This window comes from Ailuropoda melanoleuca, chromosome 5, assembly GCF_002007445.2.
Source record: "Ailuropoda melanoleuca isolate Jingjing chromosome 5, ASM200744v2, whole genome shotgun sequence".
NCBI classification, from domain to species: Eukaryota; Metazoa; Chordata; class Mammalia; order Carnivora; family Ursidae; genus Ailuropoda; species Ailuropoda melanoleuca.
This window is the reverse complement of record NC_048222.1, coordinates 113,694,429-113,708,498: the sequence shown is the minus strand read 5'-3', so window position 1 is coordinate 113,708,498 and position 14,070 is coordinate 113,694,429. Positions and strand designations below refer to the sequence as shown.

The following is a 14,070-nucleotide window of genomic DNA, read 5'->3' as shown; positions in this document are numbered from 1 at the left end:
GGTCATGATCCCAGGGTCCTCAGATCGAGCCCCACATCAGGCTCCCTGCTCAGTGGCGAGTCTGCTTCTCCCTCTGCTTGCTGCTTCCCCTGCTTGTGCTTGCTCACTCTCTCTCTCCCCGACAGATAAATAAAATCTTAAAAACAAACAAAAAAAGGAATCACCTGGAAACCTTGTTAGACAGAGTTCTGGGCCCACCTTCAGTTACTCAGTGGCGTAAGGCTGGGACTCCAAAACTTGCGTATCTAACAAGTCCCAGGTGATACTGATGGNGACAGCCGTTCTTAAACAAGAATCAGCTGGAGGAACACCTGGGTGGCTCAATGGGTTAAGCGTCTGTCTTCAGCTCAGGTCATGATCCCAGGGTCCTCAGATCGAGCCCCACATCAGGCTCCCTGCTCAGTGGCGAGTCTGCTTCTCCCTCTGCTTGCTGCTTCCCCTGCTTGTGCTTGCTCACTCTCTCTCTCCCCGACAGATAAATAAAATCTTAAAAACAAACAAAAAAAGGAATCACCTGGAAACCTTGTTAGACAGAGTTCTGGGCCCACCTTCAGTTACTCAGTGGCGTAAGGCTGGGACTCCAAAACTTGCGTATCTAACAAGTCCCAGGTGATACTGATGGTGCTGATCGGAGGGATGACATTTTGGGACTCACTGCACAATAGCACTTCACCGAATCATAGGTTGGACTTAGAAAAAGGTATAGATTAACTCGTTTATTCTCTTTGCTCAAACCATCCCCAAATACCCATTTAATAAAGACACCACATTCTCTGCCACCAGTGAGGGGAATTCCATTATGTGCCCTGGTTGTTATACTCTACAAGTTAACAATACTTATAAAAATTTGTCTCACATCCCTGAATGTACTAAGACAGGCCTGATGAGGGGGGAAAAAGGGGGCTTCAAGTTTCTAGAACCGTGCCCTGAATTGAAAGACTGTAATGCTACCAAAGCGGCCTGCCTAGGGGAGGGCTGAAGTCAGCACGCGCCCCGACTACTCCGGTGCCGGACCGCGACTGTTCAGAGCAAGGAAGGCATCTTACACTAATGCACACAAAAGCATCGAGTAGGCTGCCGGCAGCCTCGCCATCCCTGGAAGGAGTGGAGCAAGGACAAGGCATTGTACCAGTCCTAACAAAAACTAGGAAGCCGCCTAGATTACCACATAAGGTACCTAGAAAAGCAGCAGAAAAACAAACATGGCTCATAAATCACAACCCAAATGACAGTGCCAATCTCCTACCATTGGGGCAGGGGCTCAGGGGTCCTGTGTCACGGTTTTCTCCAGATTATCCTGGCGGAGTTTTCAACCCAAACGTGTAAATCAGCTTCAACAAGTTCTCAAATAAAACGGAATTTGTGTCATGAGAAGGGTCTCTGAGGAGCTGTAACACACCCATGACCAAGTAGCATCTCTGCTTTAGGGTTAATTCACAGTCCACTTCTCTTTATCACAACTTCCTTCTGATATCACCCATATTATATCATCGGTGGTTCAGGTCTTAATATAATGTGCTCCTCTTAAGTTATGGGGACTGTTTTCATCAGAGCCCAACAGCATGCTGGCAAACCAGCTCTCTAGCGCCATCATCAGGAACTTTTTGAGTAAAAAAATCCCAGTGGCAGCCACAAGGCGGCAGTATTCGATCTTATTCAAAGCCTCCAATCTGCTTGTATTGTCTGTCAGAAACTTGGAAAATTATGTGTGAATGTATTAGAATGGGAGGGTCTCGGAGCACACTTGGGCCNATCAGAGCCCAACAGCATGCTGGCAAACCAGCTCTCTAGCGCCATCATCAGGAACTTTTTGAGTAAAAAAAATCCCAGTGGCAGCCACAAGGCGGCAGTATTCGATCTTATTCAAAGCCTCCAATCTGCTTGTCTTGTCTGTCAGAAACTTGGAAAATTATGTGTGAATGTATTAGAATGGGAGGGTCTCGGAGCACACTTGGGCCACTGCCCATTATATATTTTTCATAGCTTTCCAAATAGTTCATAAAGATATTGTGCCTATCTTTTATTGGCTGAGTACTGGAGGGAGAGTTATATATTACTTATTGTTCACAGAATACTTAAGGTAGCCCAAAGTTATGTTTAGAAACTTCAAGGATTGCAATAAATTCTAAATTTTATCTGGATTGATGAACCGTTTGACTAGTCATTTGCCACTACACAGCTGAAATCTTCTGAGTTTCTTCCTTCAAGGGGGAAATGATCATAATGTCATCAATACAATGAATTAATTTTGATGGTAATCATGTCTAAACTCAATCTCACCAATTGTGGCAGTGAGTTGGAGAGGTCAATATCTTGGGGGAAGGACCATGAACATATATTACATTCCTTCTCATGTACAAGAAAATTGTGCTTGACTTCTGAGAGTAGGACCAAGAAGACAGCATTAGCTGAAATGATCATATAAAATCCCAGTCCCAGTTGGCAGACTGAACCTCTTACAGGTTTTAAAATGCCTCGCACAACAGACACTTGTTGAAATCATGGAAACTACCTTGTTTAAATCATAATAGTTAACATATAATTTTCAAGAGCCTTCTTCTTTTTTGTCCTGGGCCACAGAGGATTAATACAAAGCATTAGCGGAGATTAGTTCCTCTGCTCCCATTGTTTTCCTTAATGAAAGGTGAGAGTCTCCTTGTCCTTCCAGAATCTGACACTGTCTGATATTTACTACAAAGGAACATTTGGGTAATTCTCAGGTCTTTTTTTCTTATTTCTTCATTTCTTATTTCTTATTTTCTTCAGCTTCATGGTGATTCCGGTCCTACCTACCCTAACATTTTCATGTGCTCCAAACTTTAATAGTCATACCTTAATATTGTCTTTCCGTTCCCTTGCTGGTATTATGCTACATTTTGCATCATCATTCAATAATCCCCAAAAAGTGTTCCATTACCTTCTGCCCCTCAACATTAACTTTATCAAACAATCTTGGACCTCCTACCAGGGGTCAAATGAAGATTTCTTGACCCTCAAGTTAATTGTCCTTTTCCCCCACAACCTTAGTGGATGAATTAAAATCACCACCCTGTGCTAAACAATCTTTATTTCCCCATTTCCCTTTAGTATCATTGGCTTTAAACTCTCCCAGGCTGGGATAATTGGAACAGATCTGATAGGTTAGCTTGGGGGAAGTAGATGTAGGAGCTGGAGTAGGTTTCCCTCCTCTCAACGATTGCTACCAAATGTGCTTCCAGACCCCTCGTAGGTCGTCCAATTTCCTGCTTCTCCCCTGCCTCTCACCCTCCCTTCTTTTTTAAACAATCATATAAATCATTTAACCTGATTCAATGTTTATTTCCTTTGTTCTGGTTACCATTTTCACCCCAGGCAATTGGCTTAATTCTGAATAGTTTAAACTTTCTTTTCACCAGTAAAGCTCAGTACTGGTTGGGGTCCCCGGGTGGCTCAGATGGTTAAGTGTCACCTTTGGCTCAGATCAAGATCTCCAGGTCCTGGGATCAAGCCCCACATCAGGCTTCCAACTCAGCGGGGAGTCTGCTTCTCCCTCTGCTCCTCCCCCTACTTGTGCTCGCGTGCGTGCTCTCTCTCTCAAATGAATAAATTTTAAAAATCTTAAAAAAAAAAAGCTCAGTAAGGGTAGCTATGAGAAACAATCTGCTTTGCATTCTGTATATTTCCTGTTCTCCCACTAAAAGAATCATATGGGTAATCACATACATATGAGGTGGTCCCTCTAATTACAGTGTCTAATAGAGCATTTAAAATAGTTTTAGGGAGATATAGCACAAATCATCATTCAACCAATCAGGGTTGCCACTGTCCTTAATATTTTTTTGTTTAATATTTTTAATGCTTCCACAGAGACAATTCATTTCACTGTTAGTGAAAGGAGTATACAATTTTCCTTCTCACTATAAATTTGCTGCATTTTGGACCTCACACACTCCAAAAGGGGACACTGATATTTAATTTGATTCCTCTATGCATCAAATGCTGAACACTGCAACGAGCTGTTGATTAACAGTCATGCCAAACAAGCTTTCCATTAAGCAATTTCTAAAATCAACAGTGCTTCCTTGTTTAGTCTGAGAATTTAAGAAAATTGGGATTCCTTAGTCCTACTCAAAAATATAACCAACACACTATAGCCTTTGTTTTCCACGTTATGTGACTTGATAGCATCAGGTAGAAGCACACAGATTAGTTCAGAGACCTAAGTAGTTCTTACCTTCTCCTTGAAGCCGGAATTCTAATCCCGAGTTAACCACCATTTAGTCAGCCACATGGAAGAAGAAAACCAAAGAGAACAAGACAGAGAGGACAATCTTCCCTGAGAGACAAGACAGGTGTAATATATCTGCCAGTTACATGCAAACAAATTAGTGGAAAATAGAAGAGGCAAACATATGCACATGACATTTTAATGTAGAGTGACTCTGCTTCCAATAAATGCAGTTCTATCAACTTTTCAGGTTCTGACCAAACAGGTTACCATTACTTTCTCTTGGAGAAAAACATGGATAGAAGTGGGCCAACAGGCAGCATGGAGACAAGGACAGAGTTTCTCTGTATACTTCTTACTCTCAGCATAGCAAATTTAAAATGTAATGGGACCGTATAATTGTACTACAGGATTATCTCACTTTCAACTATATAAAGATCTTTTGTAATAATTGAAAGACCCCCGAAATAGAAGTTTGTTTCTACTTCTTAATTTGCCAAATTGGCTGTGTACTTTGCCTTTCTGAGTCTTTTCATGTACAATAAAAAAAATTCAATGAGATGATCTTTAGGTTCCCTTCAAGATCTGAGAGTCTATGATTTTATTAATATTATAGTACATAGTTTTACAGTCCAGTTTTAATCACCAAGTTGATTGTTGGTTGCTTCTATGAGGCTTCACAGGTCTAATGTTTTACAATTAGCACCTTTTTAAAAAATGATGAAGTGTGGAAAAGTGTGTATTGCTGCTTCATTCTGTGTTAGCAAGGGGATGCAGAGATTATGCAAATACACACTTGCATAAAATACTCCTGGAGGTATAAACAAGAAACTAATACTGCTTGCTTATGAGAAAGGGGGCTAAGGGATTGGGAGTTGTGGATGGGTAGGGGTAAGTCATTTCCCAATGGACGTTGTCCTTTGTACTTACGATTCTACTCCCCCCTTGTTCTTTCTCCTCCAGCCACCCTGGCCTTGCTGCTCTTTTTCCCATTTATGAAGCATGCTCCTGATTCGAGGCCTTTGCATTTGCCGTCCTAGTGCCTGGAATGCTCTTCCTCCAGATATTCCTAGGTTTAAGGCAAAGTCTCAACTTCTTGACTCAACATATAGAACTCTCCTTTTTTGCCATGTATTAGCCATGGGCAAGTCATTAAACGTAAATCCCGTTTGCTCATCCATAAAGTAGGACCGTTAATAATTACTTCGCAGAATTAAGATTAAATGTAGGTGAAAGTGCTTTTGCAACCTTGGTGCTATGAAACTTATCAAAGGTAGGCTGCTTCTTCCGTGAGTTCTTGGAGTTTAGGAGCAGTACACAGTTTCAATCAGCGCAAACGACCTGACGTATAAGGGCGCAAACGACCTGACGTATAAGGCGAGAAATAGGTCCAGAGCGGCACTTCTGAAAGACCAACCTTTAGCGCTGGGCGTGCCCCCAGGTAGCCGTTGCCAGGGAAACCGTTGGGCGTTCCTAGGACCCGAACACGCGCGCCAGCAGCTCAGCTCTACCTCCTTCTGGCGTTCTCAATTGGTGGAGCTCGGGCCAATCGGAGTGGCGGGAGGGGCAGGAGGGGCGGGGCGGGGCGGGCGGGCAGTGTCCCAGGGAAGGCGTTCCCGCGGCCTCCCTCCCCGACTTCCGGGTCGCGGTGCTTGCAGGGAGTGATCCGCGGGTAGCGTCGTTTCCGTTGCCGGCTGTTCGCAGTTGGGGAAACCGAGGCAGCTCCAGCTTTCCCCTAGTTCTTCCGCTCTTGTGAGGTGGCTGCTGTTTCTTTTCGTCTCGCCCGGTGCTGCTTTGCTGCGGCTGCGCTGACGGCGCGCGGGCTGGTTGAGCACCTCGGTGTCCTAAGGAAAGCCGTGGGGTGCCCCGGCCGGCGGGGCTTTGTGCGAGCCGTACTTTCCCACTCGGGCCGCGCGCGACCTGGGCTCGGTCAGGCTCCGGAAGGGGGGCTCGGCGCATCGACTCGCCGAGGGCTGGGGAGCTCAGGCGCCGCGAGGCTTGCGTTCCCTGCGCTTGGCAGTTCTTGTTTCTTTTGTCCTGTTGAGCGCGGACTAAATGATTCATGTTAAAGTCGCAGTGCTGCCGATATCTGAGGATGGGCGTTGCTTCTGCACTGACCTGCGGGGATTTCAAATTTGACAGTCCCTCAGGCCGTAGTCCAGAGATGATGTCTCTATGGGAACGCTGAAGGCAGAAAGGAGAGAAAGCATTTTATTTTAAAGTAACTTCTCACTTATATTCCCCCCACCCCGCTTCATTTAGGAGTTCAAGATTTTTCTAATGGCATAACGATTAAGTTTTGTCGAGGGCGTAGTTTATTACTCTTAGTATTTCTGCCCTTCACCTCTGAATGGAAAATCAACAATATTAGCTAGAGTGTGATCTACTCTGTGTTCAACTTATATGCTTCAATTTGTAAGCCATATGCTGTGTTTTTATTTGCTGATATCTCCTGACTGTGGGGCAGATGTAACTGGAATTATACATAAGGGTTAAAACAGTTCTTCATTATAGGAACGATTTAAATGTATGGCATATTTGATTTAATTGTTGCTCAGTTGGGTCCCATTTGTTTGTAAACTGTTGAACCTCATTCTCAAAGATGAGAACATAGGGAACTGAGAAGTTGAATCTAAGTAAGTAGTTTGATTTTTACAGTTAATTCCTAAAAAGTGACAAATCGACCATTTGACCATCCTATATTTAACTGATCTAAATTGTATTTATTACATATGTCCTTGTTTTCTTACATGCCTAAATACTACTACAAAGTAGACTCAGGGAATAACATGATAGATATAATTTGGGATTTGATAAGTTGAAATAACTATTTTTTTCCATTTTTAAATCTAATTTAAGGTCATTAAATCTGTCATATTTCCTTCTCCAGGAAAAAAAAATGTTTATTTCTTTGTGGGAGTTCTTCTACGGGCACTTTTTTCGATTTTGGATGAAATGGCTCTTACGACAGATGACTGGAAAATGTGAATTGCAGCGAATTTTTGATACCTATGTAGGTGCACAAAGGACACACAGGATAGGTAATGTTATTTGAAAAAGAATACATCAATTTTAACTCTGAATGAATATTTTTTCTCAGTATTGAGAGTGACAGATGCACTCATTGTGTATCCTGATCAAGAAACTTAAATTTAGTTTTTTAATCTTTGAAATCTAGCTTTGAATAATTCCAGCTCTAAAACTATGATTTTATAGAAAAAGAATCATTATGATTTAGTTCCACCCACGTCTGTGCAAAGAGTGATCTTCTCTGGCTCCTAAAATTCATCAGTTGTACCTTAGATTATAGTTGAAACCTGTTTTCCAGAGAAAAATCTCTATTTCTCTGTCCTTTGAAATTTTCACTTAAATGATGGGGAAGGGTGTCTGAATCTAGATCAGTTTTTATATTCAGCACCTTTTCATCAGTTTTTTAATCTCTTATATAATTCGTGAAAGGACAGTAACAGGTATCTAGTGATCCCTGGTAAAGATTATTATACTCAGAGTCTGCACTCTCCGGTGTTGTAGCCAGTAGCCACATGTGGCTATTGAGCTCTTGAAATGTGATTGGTCTCAATTGAGATGTGTAGAAATATAAAATGTACCCTCAGTTTCAAAGACTTTATATGAAAAAGGAATATAGAAATGCCTCATTAATAATTGTTTATATACATTATATGTTGAAATGATAATATTTTTGATGTATTGGGTTAAAATATTTAAATTTTATGTGTTTTATTCTAATGTGGCTACTAGAGCATTTTAAAGTACACACATGGCTCACATTTTGGCTTGCATTATATTTCTTTTGAACAGTGGTGTTCTATTTACCTTCTAAAATTCATCAGCTTTCAATGCTTCATTGAAAATATTGCTTTAAATTAGAACACAGAGGAGCGAGAAATGTGGTTGAGGTGATTATACTTTGACCGGAATAAGGAAGACCTGGGATTGGCTACAGTTCATGTTCACTGTGTTAAATGGAAAATCATGACTTAACTAAATCCTCCTCTGTGTTGAACAAGTGTACTTCAACTAAGGAATCCACCCCTGTGAGATCTGGGGAGTGGGTGTGGGTATCCAAGGCAACAGGGAAAGAATGAGAGATATAAGGAGGGAGTAAGCCTCAGGGCAGCTGGATGATTGAAGTTTAATTACTTCCACAGTTTTTTTCACAACTTTGTGGCTGACTTCAATCACTGCCTGCTCTTTTGATTTGCCCTTTTGGCTGCTCTAAGAACAAAGTACCTCTTGATAAGAAATCTTAGCAGTAACGGTTTATGTTTTGTACTATGGGGGAAGAACATATTAAGGCATAAAATTGTGGCAAAACCATTTTTCTTGAATTTTTCAAATTGCTGAGAATAAAGAGGCTTTATTCTCACTGTGCCAGAAAATGTGCCAGAAAAAAAATATTTAAATAGTCTAGTAAAAATATTCTAGTCATTCTTGAAACAGAAGACAAGAATGGGGAAGCTGCTTTTCTGTTTGTCTGGTTAGAAGATAGTTGGCCAAATAATCTAAGTCTCTACAATTTACCCCCTTTGTTGTATGATTCAGTCACTGGCTCCTCAAATCTAAATGCTTACTCCATAAGGCCAAAAAATGAAGAAAATGTAGTAGAGAGCACTTTACTTGTATGTTCTTCAGGTGGGTTTCTGGGACCTAAGCTGTTGTGAGGCAGCCATGAATGAATTTGCAGTGGTTAGTAGACACTTGGGGGTTTGGACAGAAACATGACCCTGGGGAAATTAGGATGGTCTCACCTCTTTGGCTCTGGTGTGTTACATCGGGTTGAGAATCTTGGAATCATATCTAGTGCTCTCTACTGTGAGGATAACATTTAAAAATGTTTGCTGTGTTATACATGTAGAAATCATATCTTCTAGAACTATTAACTTATTACTGGCTTGATATTTATACAGTTTATGGAGTAATTTCCAAACAGCATTTAAGTGGTAACAATCTTTTTTCTTTTTTCCTTTATTTCAGAAAATTCCTTGACATACTCCAAGAATAAGGTAGGATTATATCAAGGGGGTAATTCTAGAAAACTTAACCTGGAGATACTTTTTCTTTAAAAGAATACCTCAGTTTTATAATTCATTATTTTTAATATTCTACTAGAAGAGTGTTTGCTGTAAAGAGTATTAACATGAAATTTCCCACTTTAAAAATATTATTTAATTTTTGAAACGTTTTCTGTGTGTGTGCGTGTGTGTGTATGTGCTACTTGTGCACACAAAAGGTATTTGAATAATTTGTCCTTATCTGAGGTTTTGTTTCTTTATTTTGCCTCAAAACTTGATAGCCTTTGGGAAAGCAGATTCTTAGGGGAAAAAACCTCATAAACTGTGTCCTTCGGATAGATTCTTATACGACAGAAAAACAATTTTGGATGGTGATAAAAAAAAGCAAACAACCCTGAACCACATGCCTTTTGATCCTAAATAAGTCATACCTCATGCTATTTATTAGTTAGCCTTTGCTGTGTAACAAACTTAAAAATCCCTGGGGCATATATAACACTATGTTGTTTATTTCTTGCCTGTGATCTGTGGGCCACCTCGAGAGGTTCTTCTTCAAGTTGGTCCCAAGTTCAGGACTGTTCCAATCGTGTCATTGTGGAACCCAGGTTGAAACTATAGTGGGTACTTGGAGAATGCTTTCACAATAGATCATTGAATGTCCAACCACACAGACATATTTTTTAAGTTTCCTCCTGTCATGTCCATTAACATCCCATTGGCTAAAGTAAGTTACATAGCCAGCCCAAGTCAAGGAGTAGAGAAATACACTGTGCCCACGATGAAGCCATGGTAAGCATGTGACTATATAATTTAATTATAGGGGAATGAAAAATTGGGACCAGTGATTCAATCTGCAACATGCTGTACTTCTCAATAGTAGTTCACAGTTTTTTCTACATATATATATATATAGAGAGAGAGAGAGAGAGATTATACATATATAATATTATATATATATAGATAGATGATTTGGTATGGCAAAGGAGGAGTATGGGTCATCTAGATCATTGTTTAAAATCCCATAGTAGATCACAGCCAGCATTAAACGAAACAAAAGAAATGAAACAGAAAATAATCAGAAAACACTGCTTGTAATAAGGTTAAATATTGTTTTATGAAATTTTAATTTTAGTTATCTGTGTGTGCATCTATTTGTATTTTAAATATCTATAGGTATGTTTGTACTTGGTCCTGATGTACAACGTGGATAAAAAATAGAATCAAAAACTGTTGATGTGCTATTGTCTAGTGATACAGACACGAGTTACTAATTCATGCCAGAAAGAAAATGGATATTGTTGAATGTTGCAAGCATATCAGTTATGTTCTGGGGAGTGACCTATGAAATAAATGCCTTATTGATTTAGTTACAGTCTTTTTTTATGAATGGTCAAGGTAAGAATAACTCACCTACATGAATATATATTGGGGAACAGGAGTCTGGAGTCCTACTCTTTTGTTCAGAAGCCTAGAGAGTGATTAATATTCTTGTTCTTTTTTTTTAATAAGAATGTAGAGATCTAAAAAGTTCACAAGTTGCTGGTTCTAAAAATTTATCTACCCATGTAGTTCCTTCCATATATGAAACTTAGGATGCAATATCACAAAGTAACAATATCATTGTGGAAGAACCTCTAGAGAAGCTCTGAAACTAGCAGCTCATTTTCACAGCTGTGTGTGTAACTGTTGTTACTACAACTGATTGTGACAACAGTCTTGGTCATGGATTTTATGTGTGGTATAATTATGCCAAACTTAAGTGGGGCCATACATAAGATGTTGCTTTTTGAGAACTCTAGTGCCTTGGTCAAATCCTTGACCAAAGATTTGAATGGTACCACATGTCCAACAATCCTCCGGGTCTTTGGAATACACAAAAGAAGAGTAGTGTTGAATGTAATTATGAATATGCATTTAGAGAAGGTATAGGTAAACTTTATTGGGGACTTTAAGGTCGTGGTAATGAGTTAAGGAAAAACACAGTGTTTATTCTTTTTTATCTGATTTACTATGGAAAGCCCACTTGAAAAGTAAACATTAAAATTGTATTGTTAACAATTTTATTGGGACGCCTGGGTGGCTCAGTCTGTTAAGCACCTGCCTTTGGCCCAGGTCATGATCCCAGGGTCCTGGGATTAAGTCCCGCTTTGGGCTCCTTGCTCAAGGGGGAGCCTGCTTCTCCTTCTGCCTGCCACTCCCCCTGCTTGTGCTCTCTGTCTTTCTATGACAAATAAATAAATAAAATCTTTAACAAACAAAAAACCCAAAAATGTTATTATTAAAAAGTATAGGTTGCTAATAGTGTTATGTAAGGCTTACTGAAAAAAAAGGATAGTCAACAAATAGGTAGTTCCTTACTGAATTAAATCACAGAAGCTTTTTTTTCTTGAAGTTTTAGATCTAAGGTAAACTTGTCAATAAACAAATGGTGGAAGCCTCATCAATTTAAAAATACCATTTCTGGTAATATATTGCATCTCCTTTTATATTTCCATTTACTTTGTAAAGTAAAATCAAATTCGGATTTCGTGATACTTCTATTAACCCTGATCTACTTTTTTATCGATGTGAGAAAAGTCTGGGTTCAAGTCCTGATTTTATCACTTGCTAGTAGTTTGACTTTTGTGCAAGTTATTTTCTCATCATAAAAGGAGGTGCTAATATCCACGTGAATGTTTTAAGATTACAGATACTAATATGAAAGCAGTCTAAGACAATGCCTAGTACATGATAGGTATGCAACAAATAGTAGTTGTTAGTAATATTAATGATAATGGGATTAAACCAATATATACTACAAGATTTTTAAAAGTTTAAAATATTCATGAACACTTCTTAGGTATTTAAATACTTCACATTACTGATAATTGCTGTGAATAAGTGACTTTAATCTATTAAGGCAATTCCCTAAAGCAGTGATAGTATGGTCCTACTGGGTTGTGAACTATTTCACAGTGGAAATTCTTTGATTGTTAAAAATTGAGTCTCATTTGCTTGTATTTTAGGCTAAGGACTACTTAATAATTATATATTAAGGGTTACTAAACTTTAGGATTTATAAATGAAAACGAAAACCTTATTAGAATTTGAGCAGTCTAATTCAGTATTGTGCTGACAAGTCTGGCTGTCATGCAATGTATGTTAATGTTGCAAAGTTCCACTGTACTAATGCATATACAGCTATTTGAAAAATTTGCAATTGAGGGAAAAAACACTTTGTCAGTCTAATAGTGTTTTTGACTGGCTGTGCTTTTCAATTGCAGCTGCTGTCTTAGCTTTTAAATGATAATAACATTCTAGCTGTTGAATAATAAATTAGTTTTATGGAATCAATTTAGTTGTCTGTGAGTCAATGATATGGTATAGTGATGTACATATGCATATTTTTTGCCTTTAATTTGGAAAAGCTAGATTCTAAGTACCTAACCTTTAAGTATATAACTATGTAGGTGTTGTGGTTCACAAATGAAACATTCGTTCGTACTCTGTATAGATAATCTCCCCAAATTTGCTTGTGTAGTGAAACTCACTGTTGACATTTGCTGCCTGTAAATATGTGTTAATCATGTAATTTGTAACCTACTTTCAAGGTAGGTGTAATAAAAAAGATTTTTATTTTTATGTTCATCAAATGTTATTTTATAATAAAATAATATAAGCATATAAAAATTTTTTACAGAGTATAGGATAAGTGATTCATATTTGTTGTTCTCTTATTCTTTATTATCACCCACTTTTTCTTTAGTAAAAAGTAAATGACATTGGGAAAATAGTCTTTCAGTGCGTACATGGTTTGAGGTTAAAAAAGAAAGCTTTAAAATTACTGACTTCAGAAATTCTCTAAGTACTATATATTCCAGTATTGAATATACCTTCAAAATTAACTTAGAAAATGTTGTAATGGTTTATATTTATCCCCCATGCAGGCTGCTATTTTATTTTTGATGAGGAAGCAAAGACCTACCAAAAAGTTAGAGAATAAGCCAGAGATTGACAGATGGATAAAAAAGTAAGACCCAATTAACTGAATGTTGTTTCAAGAAATATACTGTAAACATAAAGACACAAACAAATAGAAAGCAAAAGGATATACCATGTGAATAATTAAGCATAAAAAAGCTATTGTGTCTTTGTTTCAGAAAACATAAACTTGGAATATTACCAGTGACTGAATTGTTTATAATGATAAAACGGTTTATTTATCAAGAAAACATAATAATATTAAAAGTATATGCACTTATTAACAAAGCTGCCAAATACTTGAAGCAAAAATTGACTCAACTAAAGAGAGAAATATAAGAATCCACAGTTGTAGTTGAAAATTTTAATACACTTCTCTCGATAATTGACAGTACAGAAAGACCAAAAAAATCGGAAGGGATGTATACCATTTGAATAATACTTTTACAGTATTTTTACGAACAATACTTTGTCTTGACCTAAATGACATTTATAGAACGCTACCCCCAACGAATGCAATATACACATTCTGAAGTACATGTGGAACATTCATTTGGGTACGACAATATATGGGTCTTTAAATAAGTCTTAATAAATTTCAGAGGCTTGAACTTATACAGAGTATGTTTTCTGTCCCCCACAGTACTAACTTAGAAATAAGAAAACTGTGACGTCTAGAAAATCCCCAAATATCTAGAAATTAAAAATTTAACTCATGGATCAGAAAAGAACTCACAAGGGAAATTAAAAAAAAAAAATTGAACTGAGTGGTTTTTAAGGATTCAAATCAATGATCTGTGCTTATACTTTAAACCAGAAGAGAGCAAATTAAACCTAAAATAAATAAAGGATATAATAAAAAGAAGATAA

The 14,070-nt window shown here is 38.3% G+C and overlaps 1 protein-coding gene across 4 annotated transcripts in view; it reads left to right on the top strand.

The window, feature by feature from the left end:
- The first annotated feature begins 5,832 nt into the window (after positions 1-5,832).
- ELMOD2 (ELMO domain containing 2) overlaps positions 5,833-14,070 on the top strand; it is a 31,579-nt gene continuing 23,341 nt past the window's right edge. Inside the window, exons 1-4 of one of the 4 annotated variants that reach the window (XM_034661586.1) lie at positions 5,833-5,964; positions 7,098-7,248; positions 9,203-9,231; positions 13,167-13,249. In XM_034661586.1, the coding sequence (XP_034517477.1) occupies positions 13,238-13,249 (12 nt within the window). In that variant the 5' untranslated portion in view covers positions 5,833-5,964; positions 7,098-7,248; positions 9,203-9,231; positions 13,167-13,237. The other 3 variants (XM_002926989.4, XM_034661584.1, XM_034661585.1) reach the window with 3 other exon arrangements.